The sequence below is a fragment of the Chelonus insularis genome, unplaced genomic scaffold, assembly GCF_013357705.1.
Source record: "Chelonus insularis isolate UGA/USDA-ARS -01 unplaced genomic scaffold, ASM1335770v1 contig_128_pilon, whole genome shotgun sequence".
Lineage (NCBI taxonomy): Eukaryota > Metazoa > Arthropoda > Insecta > Hymenoptera > Braconidae > Chelonus > Chelonus insularis.
Window position 1 is genome coordinate 295,384 of NW_023276368.1, and position 23,356 is coordinate 318,739.

Genomic DNA, 23,356 nt, shown 5'->3' on the forward strand with positions numbered 1-23,356 from the left:
ACAAGGTCGTCAAGCAACATGAGCCCTCTCAGGTTCTTTTGCTAGAAACAAGAGGTGCAGACTTCCATGGTAAAATAGACAGTATTTTTGTTAATTTAAAAATAAATTAAATCATGATTAGTAAATTCATTAATTAAATTTTTATTCAAATGGTTGATTAAAATTTAGCAAAGAATCTGAAAAATCATAAGTCTGCCATGAGTGACTTCTCTGTGTATCCTTTTTTTAAAGAAAAAAACCCGTGTTTCAACCATGTAGAACTATTATAACCTTAACAATAAATAAATAGAAAAATATCTATACAGTTTCCAACAGCCAGAGAAACAGATATTGCTTATCAAGTATTAAGAGTTGATGCTGAACCTAGACGAAGCGGTGTTACCAAAACTTTAGAATTAAATGACGATATTTTAAATGTGTGAGTATTCTTTACGATATTTTTTTAATAAAATTTATGTATCAACAATGAATTGATTTTAGGAGCTTTACTGGTAGTGAAGCTAGCAAAGTACGAGTGGGACTTACATCATTTTTTGATTCACTTATTCTATTGACTGAAACTATGAAAGAATTTGATGGTCGAGCACCTGTATATGATTATTATTAACTTAAATAATCAGCATTAACAAAAGTGATTTGATAAGTAAACTCAACATGTCTGACCATACACCAGCTCCTTATCGACCAAGATCAGTTTATGGCTATGCTTTATACATAGGCTCGAATATGCTTTTTTTACTCTACATTATTTGGGCTTTTGTCCCAGAAGAATTTTTAAGCGAAAAATTAGGTCTATCTTATTGGCCATTAAAATATTGGGCTGTAGCTATTCCTATCTGGGTACTAACTGGAATAGCAGTATTTGCTTTTATTATTTACCCAGCTACAAATATGCTGTTGACTCCTGATATTGATGATATGAGAACAATTAAAGATCAATATTCATTATCGAAAATTGATCGAGTGCCTGGAGGAATTCCACCAGTTTCTGACATTCCAATCACTGATGTATGTAGGAAATTATATACAAAGCAACCACAAGATAATTTTTAAAATATTTTAATAAACTGATAAATATATTAAATTGTACTGTTTAGTCATTTATATTAGATTTCCATCAGCCTATCCATTTCTGTTAAAACTTCACGAGAATGATTGCTCCCTTTAGAAACAGTGTGATGTGCTCCAACAAGACAATCTTTTAGTTCAGTTCCTTCTTCTATCGTACAACCATTGCAAAGTATACAATTTTGAATAATACACCTACAAATAACATAGAAAAATAAGAGAGCTCCATAGATACAATTACAGATTTTCCATAATTATTATTTTACCTTTGTTTAACAGTAACATTGCCCATGACAATACTGTCGGAAATTCGAGTCTTAGGTTCGACAATTGTAGCAGGACCAATGAATGATTGCTTAATTGATGTTTTTTCATCAATAAGAGCACCTTCATCAATATTGCTAGCGGTAACTTGATTCGTTTTTACTGTTGCCATTGGAGATATAACATTGTTCTCAATATTATGAAGTGGAAGATCAAATGCCTAAAATAAGAAAATTACATTATATATAATCTTCTAAAACTTATTGTTAGAAAAATAAAATCAATTAACATACTGGGCTGTTAGCAAAGCTGTACATTTGAATAGTATTAGCTCTAAGAGCTATTTTGTCAGTTATATGGGCATAACATCTGATTATATCACCATGATATGCGTCTCCTAAATCCCAATTATGGTCATTGAATGCTGACATTTTTCTAATTAATTCATCTAAATTATTTCTCACTGCAAAGCGAAAAATGTCTTCTCTAGTGTCTACTTTAACAACTGATGCATTTTTGTCATCCGCAGGTAGTTTTGGAGACCGACTAAGTTGCTTATTGACGATGTATGGTAATAATTCTCCTTTTAGGGTTCCAAATGATCTGTAAATTTAATAAGTATCATGAATATTTATTTGTTAGTAAAGTAAATGATGATAAAACTTACTTATTGTGTACTAGAAAATCTAAGATCCACTTGCTAATTACATAAAAATGAGCATCTAAAAGCTTGGAATACACTGTAAAAGTTGTATGTTTTTTAATTTTAACTAATTTAGTCATATCAATACTATCTTCAAAATCTGATGCTGATGCTAGGAATACAAGTCGATTCGTAGTATCATCAATTCCAATGAGATCAACTTCGGGTTTCTGTTTGCTTTTAGATCCTGGTGTAATGAAGGTAGATGAAATTTTTGGAGAAGGAAACATGGCAGCTACAACACTAGCATTATGCTTTCTATATGTATTCAAAATTTCGTTTATATCAATGTTAGCAATTAAGTCACAAGAAACGACTATAAAGTCTGTATGAATTTTATCATGTATATATCTGATTGCATCAGCTGTACCAAGGTCTTCACCATCTGGAATTGCTACGATTTCTAACCTTATATTTAAATTTAATTTATCAAGAACCGTTGATACTTCTTTTTTAATATTTTCAGTTACAACAACAATTGTTTCAGTAAATCCAGCTTTTTCCAATGATTGAAGAGGATAATAAATCATTGGCATATTACGAATAGGTAACAAACATTTGGTTTTTCCTGCTGTTAGTTCAGTCATTCGAGATCCTTTGCCTCCAGCAAGCACCACAGCTTGAAACTCAATATATTTCACCATTTTTAACCTTTTAGTTTATGAATAAAATACAAATTCACACCATAAATTAAAAACTACTTTATTGTTGTTATATTATAAGACAATCGTCCTCGACAGGTACTTAAGTCACGGAAAATCCCACTAAACCCCGATTGTTTACCATTAGACTGGACGGGTCATTATTTTTATTACATGAGCCTTAAGGTCCATGCAGGTATACATACTCCAACTGGCCAAAAAGGGATTATCCCTCCTCTGCTAAGTTTATCGTGGAGACACCTAACTTTTATGGCACTTGCAAGAGAAGGAGACGCTTTCTCTTTGGCTAGCTGGACTATAGAGGTGGCTAAACGACACCCAACAGCAGCGCACCACCAACCGGCACATGCGCATTCCACCTTTCGGCTGCAACTGTGGCTGATCGTGGCCAACAAGAGTTTCTTAACATCAGTGTTATTTGTGAATAGCAACGATCAATTTGATCTGTCTAGCACAAGTTGATTATTAATACATTTCCCTTTTTTTGATTCTCGTGAAAATTACAATTTAAATTTGTAATAAATATATATATATACTGTGTCATTGAGTACTGTGATCAGGAATTTTTTTATTAATTATCTTTCTTATGCGTAGCCACGCCGTCAAGTAAGATTATTTTTGTTATTAATGAATATTTTTAATGTATATTATAATATTTGCATTTTATTATTTACACTATAATTTTTTTTTGTGTTAGAATTTGGAAATAAATTTATCGAGGTAACCATGTCAACTTTTTTGATTTCCAGATTGCTCAAATGAAATGGAGACTCCCATCCGATTAAGAGTATAATCCTTGTTCTAACCTAAATATGAACTACCTGTGACGTTTATTAATCGTCCAACATCAACATTAAAAAATATTTCCTTGAATATCAACCATGTCAGCTAATTCCCAGTTTGCGAGTCCACCTCCGGCAATCAATTTGCCCAATATGTCAGTACCTCCTCCATCAACTCCAAATTTATCTGCTCCACCGCCCAACTTGACGACTATCAACACATCAGGAGGATATCAACAAAAATTTGTCAATCATCGAGATAATGCAAGAGGATTTTTTAAACCTTTTAGACCTTATCATGCTCCAAAAGTTATTTCAGGACCTCAAGATGCCTTACAAGATGAGTTTGATGGCAAAAGGCTTCGAAAATCAGTGATGAGAAAGACTGTTGATTATAATTCTGCTATAATTAAAAGTTTAGAGGTAATGAACTAATTTTTTACTTGGAAATTAAATGTTTTATTACTCGAATTTATACAAATACTTAACAATGTTATTATAAAATTTTCAGAATCGAGTGTGGCAACGCGACTATCGAGATAGACGAGCTTTGCAACCTGATGTCATGTATTACCCTGATCTTTTACCACCACCAAGTTATGTGGATAATCCAATTAATGCAGTGACAACGAGATTTGTCAAAACTGCTACTAATAAAATGAGATGTCCAATTTTTTGTATGGCTTGGACACCAGAAGGTCGGCGTCTTGTTACTGGAGCATCAAGTGGAGAGTTTACTCTTTGGAATGGTTTAACATTCAATTTTGAAACAATTCTCCAGGTATGTTAATTGTAAATATTTCACCCAAGTGATCAGAATTTAATATTAAATTTGATTTTTAAAAAGGCACACGACAGCCCAGTAAGGACGATGGTTTGGTCACACAACGAGAGCTGGATGGTGACAGGGGACCATGCTGGTTATGTCAAGTATTGGCAGAGCAACATGAACAACGTCAAGATGTTTCAGGCGCACAAAGAAGCGATAAGAGGACTCAGGTATATCATCATCCACCACTCTAGCCCTTTCGTTTCTCGTAACACTATGCTATTTATTCAAACTATCGTCTTCGTCTGGAATGCCGAATCAAATGGACTCTCTGTTACTTTTCTTCGATGGATTAAAATCATTCCAATTTTTTATCGCGATCCACCATGATTTAATAAATAAATGAACCGTATTACCAATCCGCCTTTGCTCCTTCGCGCATTATTACCTCAATCTGTACGTATGAGCGTACCTTATTAAGAGCTGAACTATATCACAATGAAATCAAATTTCCGGAGTAATTTATCATACTTTAAATATCATTGTTTATTAATAAATATTGAAGTTTTCATTTTTCTTTTTTCTATTGCTAGTAACATTATATTCTCGAAATGATAATAAATTTATCCTGCACCCTTTACTTAGGAGAGTTGTTAAAGCGGCTAGATTATTGGGCAAAAATGTATATTGTTGACTATCTATAATAAATTGAGAGCAAATATATGATTATACAATTTATGGAGCTGCACCCAGTCGAGATCCCAATTAAATATGTAATAAAGATTGATCCTGATTCCTTATTTACAATATCCAAATGGACAAACATATAATAAAGATTTTTTTTCTAATATATTGATTGCATAATTATCGGGATGTATTAAGGAAAATATTAACGGTAGAATATGCATGAATGGTTGAAAGAATGCAATAGAAGTAAGAGTGGACGAGCCATAGACAACAATGCACTATTAATGTACATTCTCATTCGTTATTTTTGTATTATAAATACTAAGCAATTGATGACATTAAAAGAGCTTTAAAAAGTAACAACACTTGGAAACATCTTCCGGTGGTCATGTGGCATCGAAACCAAGCCGATGTCAAGTGTAAATTTACGTAATTAATTGCACGAGTAATTATCACTTAATTCCTTTATCTCGAGTGCCAGATATGACTGTCGGAGATGAATTATTGTTCGTTCGTAGATGTTCCCTAATTTTTCTTTATTATTCAATAAATCGACTGTTCAGCTGCATTTATTATTGTGGAATATTCATAAGCATTTTATTTTTTCGCCCAGAAATAAATTCGATCTGCTGTTGACTCTCAAAGACTGCGGGATCTTGGATTTGATATTTTTTGATCAACATATATATTAAAAATACTTATTGAATTATTAATAAAAATAAAGTTTGCAAATTTATAATATTGGAGCAGTTTAGTTGATACCAATTTTTCCATTTATTTTTTATTCCCAAAATGTTGTTTTTACTCTGTCACAATTTTTAATTAAAAAATAAAAAAAAACGATCGGTGTGGTGTGTAATTATTGTGTTTTTTCGGCGGGTAGTTTCAGTCCGACGGATCACAAATTGGCGACCTGCAGCGATGATGGAACTGTGAGAATTTGGGACTTTCTACGCTGCCATGAGGAGCGAATTCTCAGGGGTATATAATGTTTATTTACTAAAATAATATATCAAAATGACAAAGATTGATTATTAATTAAATAAGTCCATAAACAACAGTAGATAGTATTATAATATCTTTGTATAGGTCATGGTGCGGATGTAAAATGTGTCCATTGGCATCCGCAAAAAAGTCTAGTCATCTCAGGAAGTAAGGACAATCAACAACCAATAAAATTATGGGATCCTAAAACTGGACAATCTTTAGCAACTTTACATGCTCACAAAAGTACAGTAATGGATGTGAAATGGAATGAAAATGGTAATTGGCTGGTCACAGCTTCACGAGATCACCTGTTGAAACTCTTTGATTTGAGGAATTTGAGTCAGGAAGTTCAGACATTTCGAGGGCACAAAAAAGAGGCTTCTAGTGTTGCTTGGCATCCAAGTCATGAAGGTTTATTTTGTAGTGGTGGTAGTGATGGTGCTATTCTCTTTTGGCATGTAGGGTAAGTTGAAATAACTATTTTATTTTTCACCAATAAACTTATTACTGAGGATTAATTATTCTTGGTTACTTTCAGAGCTGACAAAGAAGTAGGCGCTATTGAACAAGCTCATGACAGTATTGTTTGGACTCTAGCATGGCATCCGTTGGGTCATATTTTATGTTCTGGAAGTAACGATCATACATCTAAATTCTGGACACGTAATCGTCCAGGAGATCTTATGAGAGATAAATATAATCTTAACACTTTACCCGCGGGAGCAGCTGGTATTGATGACCATGAAATTGGTAATTATAATTCTGCATTTGTAACTTATTGATTTATTTATTTTTGATTTCTGAAACTTATGTTGATTGGTATTTTTAGCTGATGAAGCAGCGGTTATCCCGGGTATGGGACCTGAAGATAAAATAAACATTGAGAGTGAGCCTGAAGAGAAAAATACTGGGATACCTGGCTTGGATCTTGATCATGTTACTGATGACACGAAAAAGAGTGCAAGTAAAAAAGTTCCATATAGCAAACCTATTCCAAGAAATTTCCAAGCACAATGGAACGAAATGGAAGCTGAAGATCCTGAGCAAGTTGAAGCTCTAAATGCCATTGTAAATCAATTAATTGAAACGACTCCTGGTGCTGTGCCTCTTAATGAAGTTACACCTAATGCTATTATTTTGTACGGAAAAATGATTCCTGTTGAACGTAAGTTTTATGAGAAAAGAAAAGCAATAATTACAATTAATTTTTGTTCAGCTAGTTGTAACTTGAATTATTTTTCTAGCTGGTTCCAAGTTAGCAGACGCCATAGTTAAGGGTAATGATGCGATAAATAAATTAATTGTCTCAGGAGAAATTGAGGAGCTTAGAGATGTCACAATCAATATACCTGAAGAAGTAGACGAAAATGAAGACTATCTGCAGGATGATGGAGAGATTGATTATTCCAAGGTTCCTAACGTTGAACTTCCCCCGCCCTTACCTAGTTCTAAGTTTGCACAAAATCCAGAACTTTTAAAAGCTTTAAATTGTGGTGGAAAACGAAAATTCGATCAATTAATAGGCTGGACTGAACAAAATTCAGCTGATAGAAATACTAAATTGCATCCACCAGTTTTTGGTAGTAATTCCGTAGCTGAAGATTCTCAGGGCAGTGATAATGATTTGCGACAAATGTTAGGGAAAAATTCTCAAGATGTTAATTATTATTTAAATCAAGATGAGGATCTTAGAAGAATAAATAATGTAGAAGGTCGTAGTTATATAAATCATGGTGACGAAAGTATAAGATTTAATGTAACTGGAAGTGGTCCAGGAAGGCCAGGAGCCAATGATTTTGATCTTCGTCAGAATTCCTTTGGAGATAGAGATTTCAGACACTTAGGTCCACCAATGGGTTTCAAAAAGTCTTCCATGGATAGTGATTCGTTTGGAGAAATGGATAGAGACAGTCGACCAAGGCCTTGGGATGATGATAAAAATGTTGGTGGTTCCAATGATGGAAATCGGAATAATTTCGATAAACGTGACATTATGCCTCCAAATCTGGCTAATAACATGGCTTTAGCATTAGGCAATTTATCCGGAAATATGAATACAAATCATCATAACATGCAAAATATTAATCCAAATATGCCACCAATATTATCAATGTTACCTCATACAGCTATCAATCAATTTTCTAATATTCAGAATAAGAATAATCCTAATCTTATGTCGAATAATATGAATGACAATTCACTCCCACCGCATTTAGCACACATCGGTGGTCCACTAATGCCTCCAAATGTAGGTGGAAATTTCGGGCCTAATTTCAGACCACCAAATGGAAACTTCGGACCCAACCAACATTTCCGGCCGAATCTTATGGCTCCTTTTGCACCTAATCAAGGTGGAGGACCATTTAATAATAATTTCCCTGGACCACCCAACTTTCGATGTCCAAATCCTGGTAATCAACTTCCGCCAAATTTCGATCGTCCTGGCTTTGGACCCAATTTCAGGAATTCAATGTCCGGTAATCAATCTGGAATGGGGCCTAATGGAGGAGGAGGTTTTAATGCTGGATTTGGAAAAAACTACAACAATTCTGGAGGAAATAAAAATGGTCCCAATCGTGGAATGAATCGAAATTCAAATGACAATAACAGGAATAATTATAACAATCGAGCTCGTGGACGAGACAATGATCAATCAAGAGGTTCAAGACTCCGAGATAATTATTAAGAACAATGTGCGATAAATATTTATTTCTTCAAGATTCACAATTTTTTTATTGTGATACTCAAAAGACATGTGGAATTAAGGATTATTTGTATTATGTATTGATTCTTCATACCAAGGATGTGATGGTATGGACGTGAATGCAATCAATTATAACTTATATAACAAAATAATATGTATGTATAGATACATATATACATATAAATGCGACATATATATATATACAGTCCATAGAATGATACCGTCTATTAAAATGATCGGATAAATATCACGAGTTGCCTATCAAGAAATTAATATAAATAACAGGCAATTGCGTATACCATGAAGAGAACCATAAGTAGATAAAGATCGATTTACTTAATAAAAATGAAGTATGCCGGATAATTTTTTGTCTTGTGAAATTTATTTATATGTATAGCTTCAAAAATAATTTATCTTTCGTATAAGTCTTCGTTCAATAATCTGTATTTTCGATAATTTTAAATTGATTTTGATTCATGTATTCATTTCTTAATTTTCCCGCGTACAAATGGATGCGCACGTGGCATTGAATGCATCATTGTACAGCATGTATGAATACTTAAGTTTATAACCTCTACGTTTCACGTGTTACACTTTAATTGTCAATCACAGTTAATCTAATTCATTTTTATTTCAAAATTAGTTAAATACACTCAAAATAAGTTAGTATATAATTAAATTTATATTAAGATTATTAGCAAAATAATGTATCCAGAAATAAAAGAGGAAATTGTAAATACGGGAAATTATGTTGTGGTGCAAAGACAAAACTTTCGAAAGTTGTGTAAAATAACTAAGGATGGAACTTTTACTTTAAATAAAAAACAAATTGAAGTGAATGAAATAATAGGAAAACCTTATTGGACTACATTTAAAATGATACCATCAAATAAAGGTAAAAATAATATGGCCTTAGAAGTAGTAGAACGAGCAGAAACATCTGAAGATCTCAAAAAAGGATTGATAAGTGGAGTTGACAATAGATCAATTACTGATGATGGAACTTCACAAAAATTATCTAAAGAAGATATTTTAGATCTTAAAGAAGCCGGTAAATCGAGCAACGAAATTGTCGGTTGTTTAATTGAAAATAGCAGTTCATTCATTTCTAAAACAGAGTACTCACAAGAGAAATATATTAAGAAAAAAGAAACAAAATATTACAAATATTTGACTATTTTGAAGCCAACTATATGTTTATTACAAGAAATTTATTTTAAACAAGATCATGGTAAAATTAACTGCATAAGAATGGATACTCTATCACAAATATTGTCTTATTGCGATGTCAAAGCTGATGGTCAGTATTTATTATATGATGGAGGATCAGCTGGATTAGTAACTGCAGCATTATTAAATAGAATAGGAGCTCAAACTGAAGGTACTCTTATTAATATCCATCCTGGTAATCATCCTAATTTGACACTCGTTCTTGCTATGAATTTCCCAGAGGAACAACTCAATCGACTACAGTCTGTTAATCTTTATACATTTTTACGACTGTATCATCAAGGAATAGAGGTTGTAGAGGCTGGATTGACTAAAATGTATTCAGAGAATAAGAAATCAGTTGATAACATGAAAAGAACTCATTCAGATAGTGAAGATGATAATTCAACGACTAAAAAAATAAAATTGGAGGACTTGAGTTCTGAAAAGAAGGAAGCATTAGAAAGTAAAGAAGATAATCAAAAGACTTCTACAAATAATAGTGTTATTTTTAAGAAACCAAAATGGTTATGTGAAACTCAAAAAGTTGTAGAGTCTTTGAAAGTATCTAAAGTTGAAGGCTTAGCTGTAATAGCTAAAGAACATCCTCTCAATATTGTTAATGCCTTATTAACTTTTCTTGGGACTTCTAAACCATTTGTAATATATCATTGCTATCGAGAACCATTGCAAGAGACTTATGTGGCGTTAAAACAAAGAAAAGATGTAATTAATTTAAAACTTTTCTCAAACTTTTTTAGAGGATATCAAGTGTTACCTAACAGGACTCATCCAGAGATAACGACCAATGATTTAGGAGGTTACTTATTGTCAGGATATTTAGTAAATTAAAGGAATTTTGTTTATATGTTTCATTATATGCATAAAAATTTTCAATTAATTACCACTACCAATAATGTTATATTAATTCGCCAATAAATTATGATTATTATTCAATATTATTATTATTATTATTATTCATTATTTTTAGTTATATTCTAACAATTTATTATTTATTTTATTTTAATTATAAAAATAAATGAATTACTAAATAAACATTGAAAATAATTGACATTAGATAAGTGTTGTGATTTCAACCCCCTATAGTTGCTGTATTTATTATTTGAAAATATTTTATATAATAAAAGGTAGAGGGCAGATCAAGTTACATACCTGTGTTGTCGTTCTAATTCTTTTGCATGCAATTTTCGCTATTATTTACCATCTATCGATTTCCTAACCTCAGCTGGGGAGGTTCTCAACCTCAAACTATAGATGAAGAAATGCAACAACTCACATTTATTTCATTCCAAAACTTTTTTTTCTTGCACAAAATAATTCATGTGAAGACTAAAGTAACTTGAAAAATATTAAAAAGACTTTGTGCATTTCCATTCACTGCCATTCAAGTGATAATGATAGATTAATTATTAATTTTAAATGTAAAATGTATAATTGGAAAAGTTTGTTGTGTTTAATAAGTGATTTTTTGTGAGTTATTGACTGCAATTGTTTGATATAAACAACAATGGAAAACTGTGAATATCTAAGATATTTTAGATAGCCTACTTAATTATTGAAAGAACAAAATAGATAATTGAAAACAGATTATTTTTAGTAAAATATATTTCAAAATATATTGTACAATGGTGTTAGGGAGAAATGACAAAAGGAAGAGAAAAGCTGGCGATCTGGTTGATCTTATGGATCCTCTCTCTGAGAGTCCAAAAAAGTATTTACTATATTTTGATTCTATTGTTTCCTAAACTTTTTATTTAAAGTCATTATTATTATTGAATTTACTATTTATTCTTCTAATAAATTATTTCAGAGCTAAAATCCATGCACAAAGAAAATTCGCACAAGGAGCTGCAACAATGTTTACCTCATCTCCAACTTTTGTTAAAGAAAAAGATAAACCTAAATCTACTGTAGTGAGAGAATTAATACCACATAAACGACCCAATCCTACAGATTTTTTAACATTTTTGTGTTTTAGAGGTATAACAATGTTATATGTTATTTAATATTTATATTGATAACATTTATAAACATTACAAAAATTATTAATTTTATTTATTTACAGGTACATCTATACTGCCACCAAGTCTCAATTTTTTCAATCCCAGTCATACAAAAAAAGCAAAAACAGAAACAAAAACTTCTCCAACACGAAATTCTGATCGAAAGAGTGGATCAATCAGTACAAGTACATCAACTGAATCGCCAAAAAAAGAATCAAATCAAAGTACAGTGTCTAAAAACAAATCTACAGAGCCTGTTAAAAAGAAAGTTGCTAATCACAATGTGCAAAACAAGGTTAATAAATATAACTCAGCTACTTCAACAGTTCAAGCATTAAAGAAAAAATATCAAGAACAACGTCTGGCTAAACAGCGAATCAAGAATCATATGAAAACTCCATGTGTTATAAGAACTCGTTCTGCTACAGAGCGATCAATGTCTAGTACTATCAGAAAATTAGCTCCTAAGAAATTTTTACCGCGAGTTGAATCTAAACGACATTGTTTACGTAGTAATAGTAATAACTATATTGATAATAATAATAGAAATATTTATAATAACAATAGCCATCATCATAGCAATACGGAGAAATCTAGAAAAGTTAATTCTCCGAAAAATAAACTGCCAACGAAATCGAAAAGAAAATTGACAAAAGAGCAAAGCAGCGAATCATCTGAATCAGAATCAGAGTCTGAAGAAGATAATAAATCAGATATTAAGCCACCACATGTATTAAAAAAATCAATAAAGACTGTTAAAAAGATTACATCTCCAGCAAAAATTGAACATAGGAGAGTTACAAGATCTCGAAGTGATGTGTCTTCAAATCAATCATTATCTCAACGACCTACCAGGAAAACTAAAGAGGCAGCTGCTGTTTATATGGAAATACTCAGTCGTAAATTAGTCAGTCCTGATTTAGAAGCTGACGATAATTTATCATTAGATAGCTATCCCGAATTACCTAATACTCGAAGAAACCTAGAAAATGAGAACAAAAATAAAATAAAAGCTAATGGAAGAGTTAATAAGGATCTAGAAAATAAAACCTCTGACAAGCAGAAAGGTGAGAAGAATGTGATAAAAAATAAAAAGACAATGAAAGAATCATCTGAAAGCGATGGAGAATCTGTAAGTTCAGTAGAGAGTAATAGAGTGAGACCAATAACAAGACGAAGTAGTAATACTCAGATAGTAAAACCAGCTGTCCGAAGTCTTCGATCGTCATCTCGAAATTCGCCACAAAAAATAAAACCTCCCGAAGCTACAAAACCTGTTCAAAACAACAAGACTTGGGTGAAAAGGAAACGAGAAAATAAATCGTCGCCAACAGAGAAGGCTCTGAAAGAGAAAAAGCCGATTAAAGAAGAGAATAAAAATTCAGAAGATGATTCATTGAGTAATTTGACGAATAAAATTAAAAAGATACGAGAATCAGAAGAATCAGAAGAATCGGAAATACGAGAAAAGAAATTTAATAAAAAAGATAAGATTGAATCTTTGAAAATATCAGATGATGAAGGATCTTTTAGAGGATTCACAACAAAAGCCACGATGAAAGCAAGAAAGAAAATTTTATATAAATCAGGTTTTGTACCATTAACTCAGTTAAAATTACAGAAGAAAGAACTTTTATCAGGTGAAGTGTTTGTAGAGTCATCATCTTCAAGAGCTAGTCCTTCAGATATAGATAAAAAATCTCTTTCTATCATAAGTAGTACTATTACTACTCCAGTAAATGATAATTCAAATGATTTGAAAACACAAAATACCATTTCAACGGAGACTTCATCAAATGAGCAATTTTTCAAATCAAACTTTAGTGGAACTCTGATTTCTCCAATAGTTCTAGATGATAACGATCAGAGAGATTCAATATCTTCAGGAAATATTCCTTTGGGATCATTGTCTTCAAGACCAAGTCTTACAGAATCAGAAAAGAAATGTCATTTTATTTCAAATCACAACTCTAATAGTTTGATTGTTGAGATTCCACCATCAACTTCTTTAGGTCGTAAAGAGCGAGTCAGTATGACGACAGAACAGATTGAAAAGTGGTTACAAGAAAGTTCAATAGCTATGGAAGAAGGTGGAGTGGAGGTAGAACTCCCTTCAAACTATTCTTATGAACTTCCAGAGAAAATAAAACCAGATGGTAATCATTTATCAATCCCAACAAAAATCCAGCATCTGGTAAGGCCAGTCAATGTGGCTATCGCAAAAATAGCTGACAAGGCTATCTCTAAGGATCGGATGGGCAGTTCTACTATAATTTCTGGAACTGGAATTGCAATAGCTAAGCCTACGAATCTTACCAATCCTATACCAACCAACAGAAATAAAATAAATGCAGACATAAAAGAAATCATCAAAGGAAGAATTGCTAAAGCCAGTGTGATTCCTAATAAAGAAACTAGTACTGCTGAAGATAGTGATGTGAGTTCGAAAGCAGATGTAACATCAATTGAAGGATCCCCAGACAAGAAAACACCTGAGAAAAAATCAAATGTTCAACCACGTAAAACATTTGTGTCTAAAATTAAGGAACGTAAAGCAGCTCCAAGTATCAATGCATTCTCACCAGAAAATGAAAGCTCTGTGTATGCATTTGAAAGTGATACTGAAGTTCCTGTTAGTACACCTTTTAGAAGAAAACAGCGAGATAAATCTAGTATTTCAGGGTCAGATCTGGATTTGTCGAAGAGCGAAAATGATGAAAAAACTTTAAAAATTGTATACAAACCGGAAAAAGATGAGAAAGAAAAGATTTCAAAAAGTGTTGGAACCAGTTGTAACGATGAAATTGAATCCAAGAAGTTTATAAATGCTTCAACTTCTTTTGACTCCCATCAATCTAACAGCTATGAGGTGCCTGAAAATTATAGAAATAAATCTAATGTTCAAGTTCTACCTCTAGGAAAAATCCCAACTGTTTGGAATAATGTTAACTGCAGCGCATCCATAGCAGTTCAAGTTAATTTTGAAGATCAAGTTCAAGATAATGATAAGAAAGAAATAAATGAAGATGGGACTCTGAAAAGTACAGAAATTTCAACTCAAACAGAAAACACAACTGAAAATGAAGACGAAAATGATGATCATGTATTCTATATTCCTTTACAAGCTGTTGCACGAAACGGACGAAATTTAGTTCAAGGCCAACCGTTAATACAAGGAGTAGAAGTAAAGTTTGGTAAAAAAGGACCTAATGGGCCCAATCAACGAGTTTTGTTGAGAGCACAGCTGGTGACTAAACCACCATCCGCTGCTCGATGTCCACCTGTTGGGACAGTTCAACCAACAACTAGAACTCCACCAACTATTACTGCTGATCCAGTTCCTTCTACTTCTACCTCAACATCTACATCTACAATGTCTACATCATCTACATCAAATGTTTTACCTGTTCAGTCTGATATAAAGACTCAAAATACTGAGAAAATTATTACAAGTAAACAAACTAGTATTAATACGCCTTTAGAAAAGGTTTCTAAATCTCCAAAAGTTTCTAGAGAGAGAAAAAGCTCAATAGATGGTACAAAAAATAATAAAAAGACTCAAAATAAATCTAAAAAAGTGGTAGATGTTATTACGAGTATTGAATCAACATTCCCAAGCATGGAAGTCAAAGGAGAGGCTCGTTTAGTCGAAGCACCAACATTTCATCCTTCTGAAAAAGATTTTCAAGATCCTCTTGAATATATTGAAAAAATTCGGCCTATTGCTGAAAAATATGGCATATGTAAAGTTGTTCCTCCATCAAACTTTAAACCTGAATGCAAGGTATCTGATGATATGCGATTTACCGCTTACAATCAGTACATTCATCGAATGCTTCATCGTTGGGGTCCAAATGTTAAAGAAATGATGGCAATCAAAAAGTATCTAGCAACTCAAAGTATTACATTAAATCAGCCTCCTTGGATTGGTGGTATGGAGGTTGATTTACCTCATCTTTATCAAACGGTTCAAAGCCTTGGAGGTTTAAAGGAAGTGATTGAGAAGAAAAGATGGCAAAAGGTTGCTGATGGAATGAAAATACCTAAATCAGCTCAAGATCGTGTTACTAAACTGGACGATATATATTGTAAATATTTATTACCTTATGATACATTATCAACAGGAGAGCGAGAAAAATTATTTGATGAAGTTGAGGAAGAATGGAAAAAACGAGAAAGCAAAGCGTTACAAAGACTCAATCAAACTCCATCTGAAAATGAAGATGATGAGGATGATGATAGCGATGATGACATTGAGGAATGTATTGTTAAAGGTCGAAATATGCCTCTCAATGCTTTTTACCGAATAGCTAGAAATACTCAGAGAATGTGGTTTGGAGAAAATCAAAGTTCAGCTAACGAAGCTGAAGGAGCTTTAGCTGTTGATGTTGAAAGTGCATTTTGGAAACATGTTTCTGAAAGAAAACGCCACGTTTGTGTTCATGCAGCAAGTATAGATTCAAGTGGACGAGGATTTGGATTTTCTGTAGCTAAAAATAGTCCATTTGCTCGTCATCCTTGGAATTTAAAAGTTTTAACAAACAATGCAGGCTCAGTTCTTCGAGCATTGGGACCATTAATGGGTGTGACCGTACCTACTTTACATGTTGGAATGCTCTTTAGTGCTTGTTGTTGGTACAGAGACCCTCACGGGTTGCCTTGGATTGAATATTTGCATACGGGAGCTAAGAAAATATGGTACGGAATACCTGATGAGCATAATGACAATTTTAGAGAAGCTTTATCTAAAATGGTTCCTCGATTTTGTAAAAATAAAAAAATTTGGTTGCCTTCTGATACTGCTATGGTACCACCAGAAATGTTAGTCAGTAATGGTGTTCCTTTATGTAGAACTGTTCAAGAACCCGGTCAATTTATTATAGTATTTCCTAAAGCATTTACTTCCAGTATTTGTACTGGATATGTCGTTTCGGAAAGTGTTTATTTTGCACAAACTACATGGCTGGAACATGCTGAGCAAATATTTACGGTAAATATTTCTTTTTTATATCAATATTATTAATAATATAATATTTACTAAACTAAGTATTTTATTAATAGGATCTTCAAGATAGCTGTGAACCATCTATGTTTTCATTTGAGAGATTACTCTTTAGTATTATTAATGATTCCAGATCTCATATTGATGTTTTAAAACAAGTAAGAAGTAGAAAAAATAATAAAGAATATTTTTATGCTTATCAATCATTGATATTTTTGATAATTTTTTTTGTTTTTTTTTTAGATTTTACCAGTAGTTATAAAAATACGTGAAAGAGAATTAAACTATCGACAACACTTAGAATCTTACGGGTTAGTTAATAAAGAGAAACTTCCACTGCCAGGAAATGCAAAGCGTAAAAAAGGACAGAAAGTTGTAGAAGATGAAGATGATTATGAGTGTGATAATTGTCGTGCTAATTTGTTTGTATCATTAGTTACCAATTCAAAAGACGATAGTACCTGGTGTTTACGTCATGGATTGGTAATGATTGCACAAAAAAAGCAAATCATTAAAAACTGCATACTAAAGTACACATATAGCGAGGTAAGAATACAATAATTGATTATTAAATTTATTGATAAAAATGAAAAAAGGATAGGAAAATAATTTCTTTTTTTTTTAAACACTAGGATGAACTGGATGAATTAATTCATAAACTGGAAGATAGAATCGAAGCCAAATCTAAAAGGACTAATCAAAGTAGACAAACTAGACAATAAGACTGCATTAGTTTTATTTACTGAAGCAATCTAGATAGTAAATATTTAGCAACAATTTGCTTCACAGAGACTTATGATTTATTTGCATAAAATATAAACTAATAACTATTTATTATGCTTCTTTTAGTATGTCAATGAATACGATATGGCAATTATTTTATCATAAAATCTTAATGTATCACAGTAGCAATACAAATCAAGTATTGAAAAATTACACTTTTTATTTCTTAGTCATTAGAGCTGAATAAATATTTTAATGACGTATCTCGTAGAAGTGCCAAATTTATCACAAATACTTTATGTGTATTAAAACTTTAATAGGAATGGATTAGTCTTTTTTTACACATTTTTTTTTTATATTGAATTATCATGAATATAAATACGTTTAATTATATAATATTATGGATAATTTATAATTTAAATTTGTGATTTTTTATGTAGTATTTTCTTTCTATTCTTATGGAAATAATTTCTTATATGTACTGTAACTATAGTATCATAAAGAATTTACGATACGATTTATTTATTAATTGCCTCAATGTGAGGATGGCAACCAGACAGGAAGTTTATCACTGCCTTTTTTTTTACTTCAATTTGTATATTTTACAAATTAAATGTAATTGCTCATATACTTACGTAATTATTAGTTTATTTGTAATTATTTATTATATAAAACATTTACCTTTTTTTTATCAAAATACTCGACTCGAAATAAAGAAATAGAATTAAATAAAAATCTGTTTTTGTTTATACAACATACAATTTAATCTATATATTAGTTATATTTTTTTTTAGTACGTCTTTGTTAAAGTTTTTGTGCGTTTTGTGTATCATTATATAAAAAATCGAATACTCGAGTTAATTAACTCAATGGTCCTACAATAAATGCAATGAAATTTTCATAAATATAATCCATAAATTCATTGCAAAACATGATCGATTTTAATGGAAAAATAGGCAAAATGATTGATTTCTTTTTTTTCAGATTACTAATAATTTTCAAATGAAATCAATGGATTCAAAAGTAGATATAAATATTAATACTATGTTTGTTCTCGTCGTTGTAATATATTGAATAGAATTTCTGAACTATCATCTTTATCTTTACTATCATCTTCTTCATCTGTGCTAAAATTCGAATGTAATAAATTATTTAAGGACGTTGATCTTTGATTTAAAAGCGGAATATTTGTATCATGACCATCATCAACACTTGATCCAACAGTGGTAATTGATTCGGAATGTAATTCAAGATTTTCAGTTATTTCTTTTTTGTTTAACAGGACTTTTTGTATTGCATGTAATAAAATACCACCAAGGCACAATAATAGTCCAAAAAAGTTCAGGCTATTGATTTCATCGCCTTTCCATTCGAAGGCTAAAACCAGCATACATATTTCCTATAACAAATATGCGCACTTGAAAAAACTCTTTACATTAATAAGTTTAACCTTCACTAATAGTTATCACAAACCTTCAAGATATTTAGGATTGCTAGGGTGAGACTAGAAGTGTATGTGACTACCATGAACTCCATAACTTCCATATTAAAAGCTAGTATGGCACCAATAAAGATAGCAGTAGCTGACCATATGGCATGTTCCGGTTTATTCCAATCAATGCTTCGAAAGCCAATTAATGCTTTCTCACCTAAAATTTAATAGAAGGCGATAATTAATTTTATTCAATTAAAATTCATTTGAGAGAAGAGATTGAATTTGAATTAACACCTTCAAACCACAGAGCCATAGGAATGATAGCAATCAACATCCATGGCTGCATATAATACATCATATCAATAGGACCACTAAGCCCTAATTTAGATTTCTGCATTATTAATTGAGCCATTGTCCAACGTAATCCACTGCAAAGAGATGCTAATAGACAGAGAGAAAATCCTAATACGTGGAATTGTGTTGACTTGTATGTAAACATTATTAAACCACCTGATATCATCACTACCACTCCTACGAGTGACCATGACTAGAAAAAATTTTTTTTTTTAGATGCTTATTATCAGGTGTAATTTTTTCAAGTAAGTGAACAATCAAGATAATGATAAAAACAATTTTAAAACTTCAAATACCTTTTTTTCTAATTTGAACATGAGTGCAAAGCCAAGGATAAATATAATGCTTGTTGATTTTGTCATAGTATATAAGGATAAAGTTATCAGAGAGATGGCCCAGTTAGAAAATCCAATGTCTAAACCACTTGCAATTCCTGGAGGAGCAAGAGCAGATAATATATTCTGCCATGATAATCGTCCTTGTTGTTGGCCTCTTTTGTATGATCTTATATTTCTAATGAATGCAGCTAAAAATAGTTTGACTAGCAAATGGCATATAACAACTCCTAAAGGATAATGAAATCCCTGAAAAATGTTTAAATATAAACAAATGCCAACAAAGGAACCTTAAATTTGTTGACAGAAAATTTTTCCAGTTTTGGAGTAAACTTACATGATCCTTCAGGAACCATTGTTGAAAAGAGATGAGTCCTACAGATAATATAAAATAAGTGGCAATAAGAATAAGTGATTTTCCAAAAGTGTTCCAGAATGATTTATGTATTTTGGTAGCTTGATATTCTTGAGCATGCTGTAAGTAACAATCCATGGAATCTGGATCGTCTCTGGCTATTTCATATTTGACGTTTGTTCTTGGCATATTAAAATATAAAATATACTTTAATATTTATTATTATTGTGTAGTTCAAAATTTAAATAATTGTACTTGTTTTTTTTCAATTTTGCAACCACATGCTCAACATGCTTAATAGCTACGCATTGTACTTCTATAACTTTGTCTAGAATAGAAAAAAAAAGTAATTAATATCATATTAATTATATTTACTTTGAAAAATTATTACTATAATTGTTTTATCATCTTTCTTTACCTTATTTATAATTTATATGATACGTATTTACGATTGGAGTACAATATAAACATAACCTAGTTTATTCTGCGGTTCTACGTGGAATTCATGTCAAAACAGATAATTTTTTAGATTGATAACTAAATGATAACTTTATCATAAAACACACAATAAATGCGAAATCATGAAATAAAAATTTTTTACGGCGGATCGCCGCACATAATTATAGTTATTATTCAACAGCTGTTCAATTGTATTTTTTATTTTTTTATATACAGACGACAATTTAGAGGTTAAAGTAGAATGGCGGCACGAATAAATTTTTTCAAAAATCAATTCGTATTTAGTGAATTACAATAATAAATTAGGTAATAAGTGATAGGTAAAGATGGTGAAAGACTTTTCGATAATCGATGATAAAGGTAAAATTCATAATTTCTTAATTTTCATGTAAAAATTTTCAAAATTTTATTCAATTTTCAAACTGTGAGTGAATGAGTAAAAAAGTGTATATAAACAAAATAAAGATAACAAAATTATTATTACTACTACTATGATGAATTTATTATGAAGTATTTGAAATTTTAATGATATCGTCAGAATTCATTTTAGTAATAACAAAACTAACTCAAGTCTATTGAGAAATTTTTGGTGATGTCAATTTCTGTTACAAAGTAAATCGTTTTTATATTTGATCATTCGAATGTCATGTTCTTATCGACAATACCGATATGTTTTCTTTCTATTCAACAAATAAACTTACAATATGGTACAATTTTGGAATCCTTAAATTATCCAGTAAGCTTCTCTTTTGAGCTACCCACTTTCACTAATAACATCTGTGAAATAATTCACAATTACAAGACATATTTGTTCGTGAATAAATAAAGATTGTCATATTATTATAACAATTCCAATTGATTTAACACGTATTTGTATAAACAAATTAATCGCTGAGGCGTTGTTATTTTTACACGAATTTCATTGATTCTGAGCGAAGATAAATGATTAAACATATATTATGTACAATGATTCATAATAATGATTAATTAATATTCGTACCATTTAAAATATAGAAAACATATATTACAATTCAGTAATGAGTTGTTCGATTAAATAATTTTTATAGTACAATTGAACAAATCGTTGTGTTATCTACGATCATTACGACCACCGTTCCGATAACTTCCTCTTCCACGTGTACTGCTTTTGGTTGTTGAACCACTGCTCTTTGGATTACTTTCGCTAGAAAATCTAGCTGAACCTCCAGGAAGTCCTGATGTTGAATTACCACCGTTTCCACTTTTTGTTGAACTACTTGGCGCTGCAGGAGTACTAGGAGTTGTTGAGTTACTTTGGATTGTCTGTAATTTTTTATGATAATTTAATTTCAAAAATTCTTAACTTCTTTTTATTTCTTATGTTAGGAAGAAAATATAATCTATTTCTCAACCGAGTATATAAAAACAGTGATGGTTTTTATTGTTTGTGGTTCAATAAGAATACAAGTAATATGACTCACTAAATAAAATAAAAAGAGCCAACCGCAATAAAAAGGCAGCAAATAGAAACTGGATTGTTTCAATATTATTTTCATTGTTATAATTAAAATATTGAATAAAGAAAGATTTTTTAATTCAAATAAAAATTATTTAAAGCAAAAGAATGACATATTGTCTATTTAATATGTTTATTTGTTCTGCTGAACTAAATAATGTATTGTCAATTATTACTCAATTTATTTCATTACATGTAATAATGATAATGACTATAAAGTGTATTATATAATATAGAAAAGAAATTGGTTGTTAAATGTAACGAAGATATTAAGCATAAATGTAATTAAATGAGAATAATATCCAACGACAATACTTACCAGTGGTTGCCTGGTTGATGCTGTAATATTATTGGCATTTCCGTTATTTGTAAGAGCAATAACTGAATTATTAACATTATTTCCAGGTGATCCTGAACCTCCTTGATTAGATAATTGTTGTGTTAAAGCTGGATTAGGTTCACTCATATTCAACTGCTCATTAATAACCATACAGAATTCACCAATTTTCTGAATGTCTCCATTTTTTCCTGAATAAAGGGTAAGACACTGCCTCCAAATAGATGCATAACCCTTGGTCAATCTTACAATATCACCTGGTGATAATAATTGACCTGGTTCATCCCAAATTGTCACATTCATACAGGCAGTGTTATCAGCAACTTTAAATGTTCGAACTTCGCGGTTTTCTTTGGTGATCGTAGGGTGACCAACCTCAAGAATTATAAATATTACGTTGATGTTTTTTTGTCCGGGTCTTATGTCTTTTATCATAACGTACTCCATTGTTGATTACACACAGTGATTTATACACTAAACTAACACTTAACTGCACTTGTAATGAAAATAATGGATAAAGAGAGATGAAAGATGACTTCCACTTGTGATAAATATGATATTAATGAAAACAACCTATTTTCTTGCTATCTAATCATAAAGTTTTATTTTCAAAATAAATCTCTGCTGTTTGGAAAATATTCTATTTAATTGATTTATATTTAAATGAACTTTCAATGGCACCGGCTAGCTTTCTTCTACAAGAGTCGTTACCAGGAGGGAGTGCATTGAAGCAATGACGCGAGCGCCATGTTATTGGCAGTAAGGGGATGGAAACGAGATTTTGGAGTTAAAATGACTCAATGAATACTACACTAATTATGTCATGCTCCAATGTCTATAAAGAATTTCAAAACTATCCTAATAATTATCCTTTTATCTATTTAATCCTCTTAATCGTTTTTATCTTCCTTCTTTCTGTTAATCTCTCCTTGGGAAATACTTCTGAATAGAATTATCTAGTGGTTCCATCTGACAGACGTTTACAAAAAATTGATGTAAATA

General features: G+C 31.3%; 7 protein-coding genes across 10 annotated transcripts; 5 read left to right on the forward strand and 2 right to left on the reverse strand.

The window, feature by feature from the left end:
• Positions 1-60: 60 nt before the first annotated feature.
• Positions 61-750, forward strand: Tcs6 (Threonyl-carbamoyl synthesis 6). The gene is made up of 3 exons (XM_035086543.1): positions 61-214; positions 290-418; positions 481-750. The coding sequence occupies exons 1-3, from the start codon at positions 198-200 to the stop codon at positions 605-607; spliced, it is 273 nt and encodes a 90-aa protein (XP_034942434.1). The 5' UTR covers positions 61-197; the 3' UTR covers positions 608-750.
• On the forward strand, positions 631-1,084 carry PIG-P (phosphatidylinositol glycan anchor biosynthesis class P). Its single transcript, XM_035086531.1, has one exon. The coding sequence runs from the start codon at positions 655-657 to the stop codon at positions 1,051-1,053; it is 399 nt and encodes a 132-aa protein (XP_034942422.1). The 5' UTR covers positions 631-654; the 3' UTR covers positions 1,054-1,084.
• eIF2Bgamma (eukaryotic translation initiation factor 2B subunit gamma) lies at positions 1,044-2,882 on the reverse strand. Its single transcript, XM_035086519.1, has 4 exons — positions 2,000-2,882; positions 1,626-1,935; positions 1,335-1,552; positions 1,044-1,263 (listed from the first exon to the last, which is right to left on the reverse strand). The coding sequence occupies exons 1-4, from the start codon at positions 2,677-2,679 to the stop codon at positions 1,107-1,109; spliced, it is 1,365 nt and encodes a 454-aa protein (XP_034942410.1). The 5' UTR covers positions 2,680-2,882; the 3' UTR covers positions 1,044-1,106.
• Positions 2,883-3,070: 188 nt separating this feature from the next.
• Wdr33 (WD repeat domain 33) lies at positions 3,071-8,641 on the forward strand. The gene is made up of 9 exons (XM_035085419.1): positions 3,071-3,303; positions 3,447-3,902; positions 3,991-4,260; positions 4,327-4,478; positions 5,819-5,916; positions 6,025-6,385; positions 6,461-6,672; positions 6,752-7,087; positions 7,167-8,641. The coding sequence occupies exons 2-9, from the start codon at positions 3,579-3,581 to the stop codon at positions 8,606-8,608; spliced, it is 3,195 nt and encodes a 1,064-aa protein (XP_034941310.1). The 5' UTR covers positions 3,071-3,303; positions 3,447-3,578; the 3' UTR covers positions 8,609-8,641.
• A 664-nt stretch (positions 8,642-9,305) lies between these two features.
• Positions 9,306-10,764, forward strand: Trmt6 (tRNA methyltransferase 6 non-catalytic subunit). Its single transcript, XM_035085433.1, has one exon. The coding sequence runs from the start codon at positions 9,332-9,334 to the stop codon at positions 10,685-10,687; it is 1,356 nt and encodes a 451-aa protein (XP_034941324.1). The 5' UTR covers positions 9,306-9,331; the 3' UTR covers positions 10,688-10,764.
• Positions 10,765-11,125: 361 nt separating this feature from the next.
• On the forward strand, positions 11,126-18,283 carry Jarid2 (Jumonji, AT rich interactive domain 2). 2 transcript variants are annotated; one of them, XM_035085856.1, is made up of 7 exons: positions 11,126-11,567; positions 11,667-11,836; positions 11,922-16,849; positions 16,921-17,019; positions 17,105-17,407; positions 17,494-17,620; positions 17,711-18,283. In XM_035085856.1, exons 1-6 carry the CDS (start codon positions 11,482-11,484, stop codon positions 17,581-17,583), a joined length of 5,676 nt encoding a protein of 1,891 aa, XP_034941747.1. In that variant the 5' UTR covers positions 11,126-11,481; the 3' UTR covers positions 17,584-17,620; positions 17,711-18,283. The 2 variants fall into 2 exon arrangements, with proteins under 2 accessions (XP_034941747.1, XP_034941737.1); XM_035085846.1 differs by having other exon boundaries at positions 17,494-18,283.
• On the reverse strand, positions 18,283-23,306 carry LOC118068477 (solute carrier family 35 member C2-like). Of its 3 annotated transcripts, XM_035085916.1 has the most exons (7): positions 21,224-21,614; positions 20,482-20,555; positions 20,046-20,391; positions 19,670-19,957; positions 19,314-19,566; positions 19,058-19,233; positions 18,283-18,983 (listed from the first exon to the last, which is right to left on the reverse strand). In XM_035085916.1, exons 3-7 carry the CDS (start codon positions 20,250-20,252, stop codon positions 18,627-18,629), a joined length of 1,281 nt encoding a protein of 426 aa, XP_034941807.1. In that variant the 5' UTR covers positions 20,253-20,391; positions 20,482-20,555; positions 21,224-21,614; the 3' UTR covers positions 18,283-18,626. The 3 variants fall into 3 exon arrangements, with proteins under 3 accessions (XP_034941807.1, XP_034941815.1, XP_034941824.1); XM_035085924.1 differs by lacking the exon at positions 20,482-20,555; XM_035085933.1 differs by lacking the exons at positions 20,046-20,391; positions 20,482-20,555; positions 21,224-21,614 and adding an exon at positions 22,337-23,306.
• Between the last annotated feature and the right edge of the window lie 50 nt (positions 23,307-23,356).

What these genes read in the sequence shown, in the direction of transcription:
- Tcs6 (XM_035086543.1), top strand. An exon ending in AATGACGATATTTTAAATGT is followed by an intron (nt 419 to 480) that starts GTGAGTATTCTT and finishes AATTGATTTTAG; the next exon opens with GAGCTTTACTGGTAGTGAAG.
- PIG-P (XM_035086531.1), top strand. Translation starts at nt 655, where the DNA reads ATGTCTGACCATACACCAGCTCCTTATCGACCAAGATCAGTTTATGGC.
- eIF2Bgamma (XM_035086519.1), bottom strand. Translation starts at nt 2,679, where the DNA reads ATGGTGAAATATATTGAGTTTCAAGCTGTGGTGCTTGCTGGAGGCAAA. An exon ending in ACAGCTTTGCTAACAGCCCA is followed by an intron (nt 1,553 to 1,625) that starts GTATGTTAATTG and finishes TTCTTATTTTAG; the next exon opens with GCATTTGATCTTCCACTTCA. An exon ending in AATGTTACTGTTAAACAAAG is followed by an intron (nt 1,264 to 1,334) that starts GTAAAATAATAA and finishes TGTTATTTGTAG; the next exon opens with GTGTATTATTCAAAATTGTA.
- Wdr33 (XM_035085419.1), top strand. Translation starts at nt 3,579, where the DNA reads ATGTCAGCTAATTCCCAGTTTGCGAGTCCACCTCCGGCAATCAATTTG. An exon ending in ATTTTGAAACAATTCTCCAG is followed by an intron (nt 4,261 to 4,326) that starts GTATGTTAATTG and finishes ATTTTTAAAAAG; the next exon opens with GCACACGACAGCCCAGTAAG. An exon ending in ATTCTCTTTTGGCATGTAGG is followed by an intron (nt 6,386 to 6,460) that starts GTAAGTTGAAAT and finishes GGTTACTTTCAG; the next exon opens with AGCTGACAAAGAAGTAGGCG.
- Trmt6 (XM_035085433.1), top strand. Translation starts at nt 9,332, where the DNA reads ATGTATCCAGAAATAAAAGAGGAAATTGTAAATACGGGAAATTATGTT.
- Jarid2 (XM_035085846.1), top strand. Translation starts at nt 11,482, where the DNA reads ATGGTGTTAGGGAGAAATGACAAAAGGAAGAGAAAAGCTGGCGATCTG. An exon ending in AACATTTTTGTGTTTTAGAG is followed by an intron (nt 11,837 to 11,921) that starts GTATAACAATGT and finishes ATTTATTTACAG; the next exon opens with GTACATCTATACTGCCACCA. An exon ending in ATATTGATGTTTTAAAACAA is followed by an intron (nt 17,020 to 17,104) that starts GTAAGAAGTAGA and finishes TTTTTTTTTTAG; the next exon opens with ATTTTACCAGTAGTTATAAA.
- LOC118068477 (XM_035085933.1), bottom strand. Translation starts at nt 22,801, where the DNA reads ATGGAGTACGTTATGATAAAAGACATAAGACCCGGACAAAAAAACATC. An exon ending in TGTTCAAATTAGAAAAAAAG is followed by an intron (nt 19,567 to 19,669) that starts GTATTTGAAGTT and finishes AATTTTTTCTAG; the next exon opens with TCATGGTCACTCGTAGGAGT. An exon ending in TATGGCTCTGTGGTTTGAAG is followed by an intron (nt 19,234 to 19,313) that starts GTGTTAATTCAA and finishes ATTAAATTTTAG; the next exon opens with GTGAGAAAGCATTAATTGGC.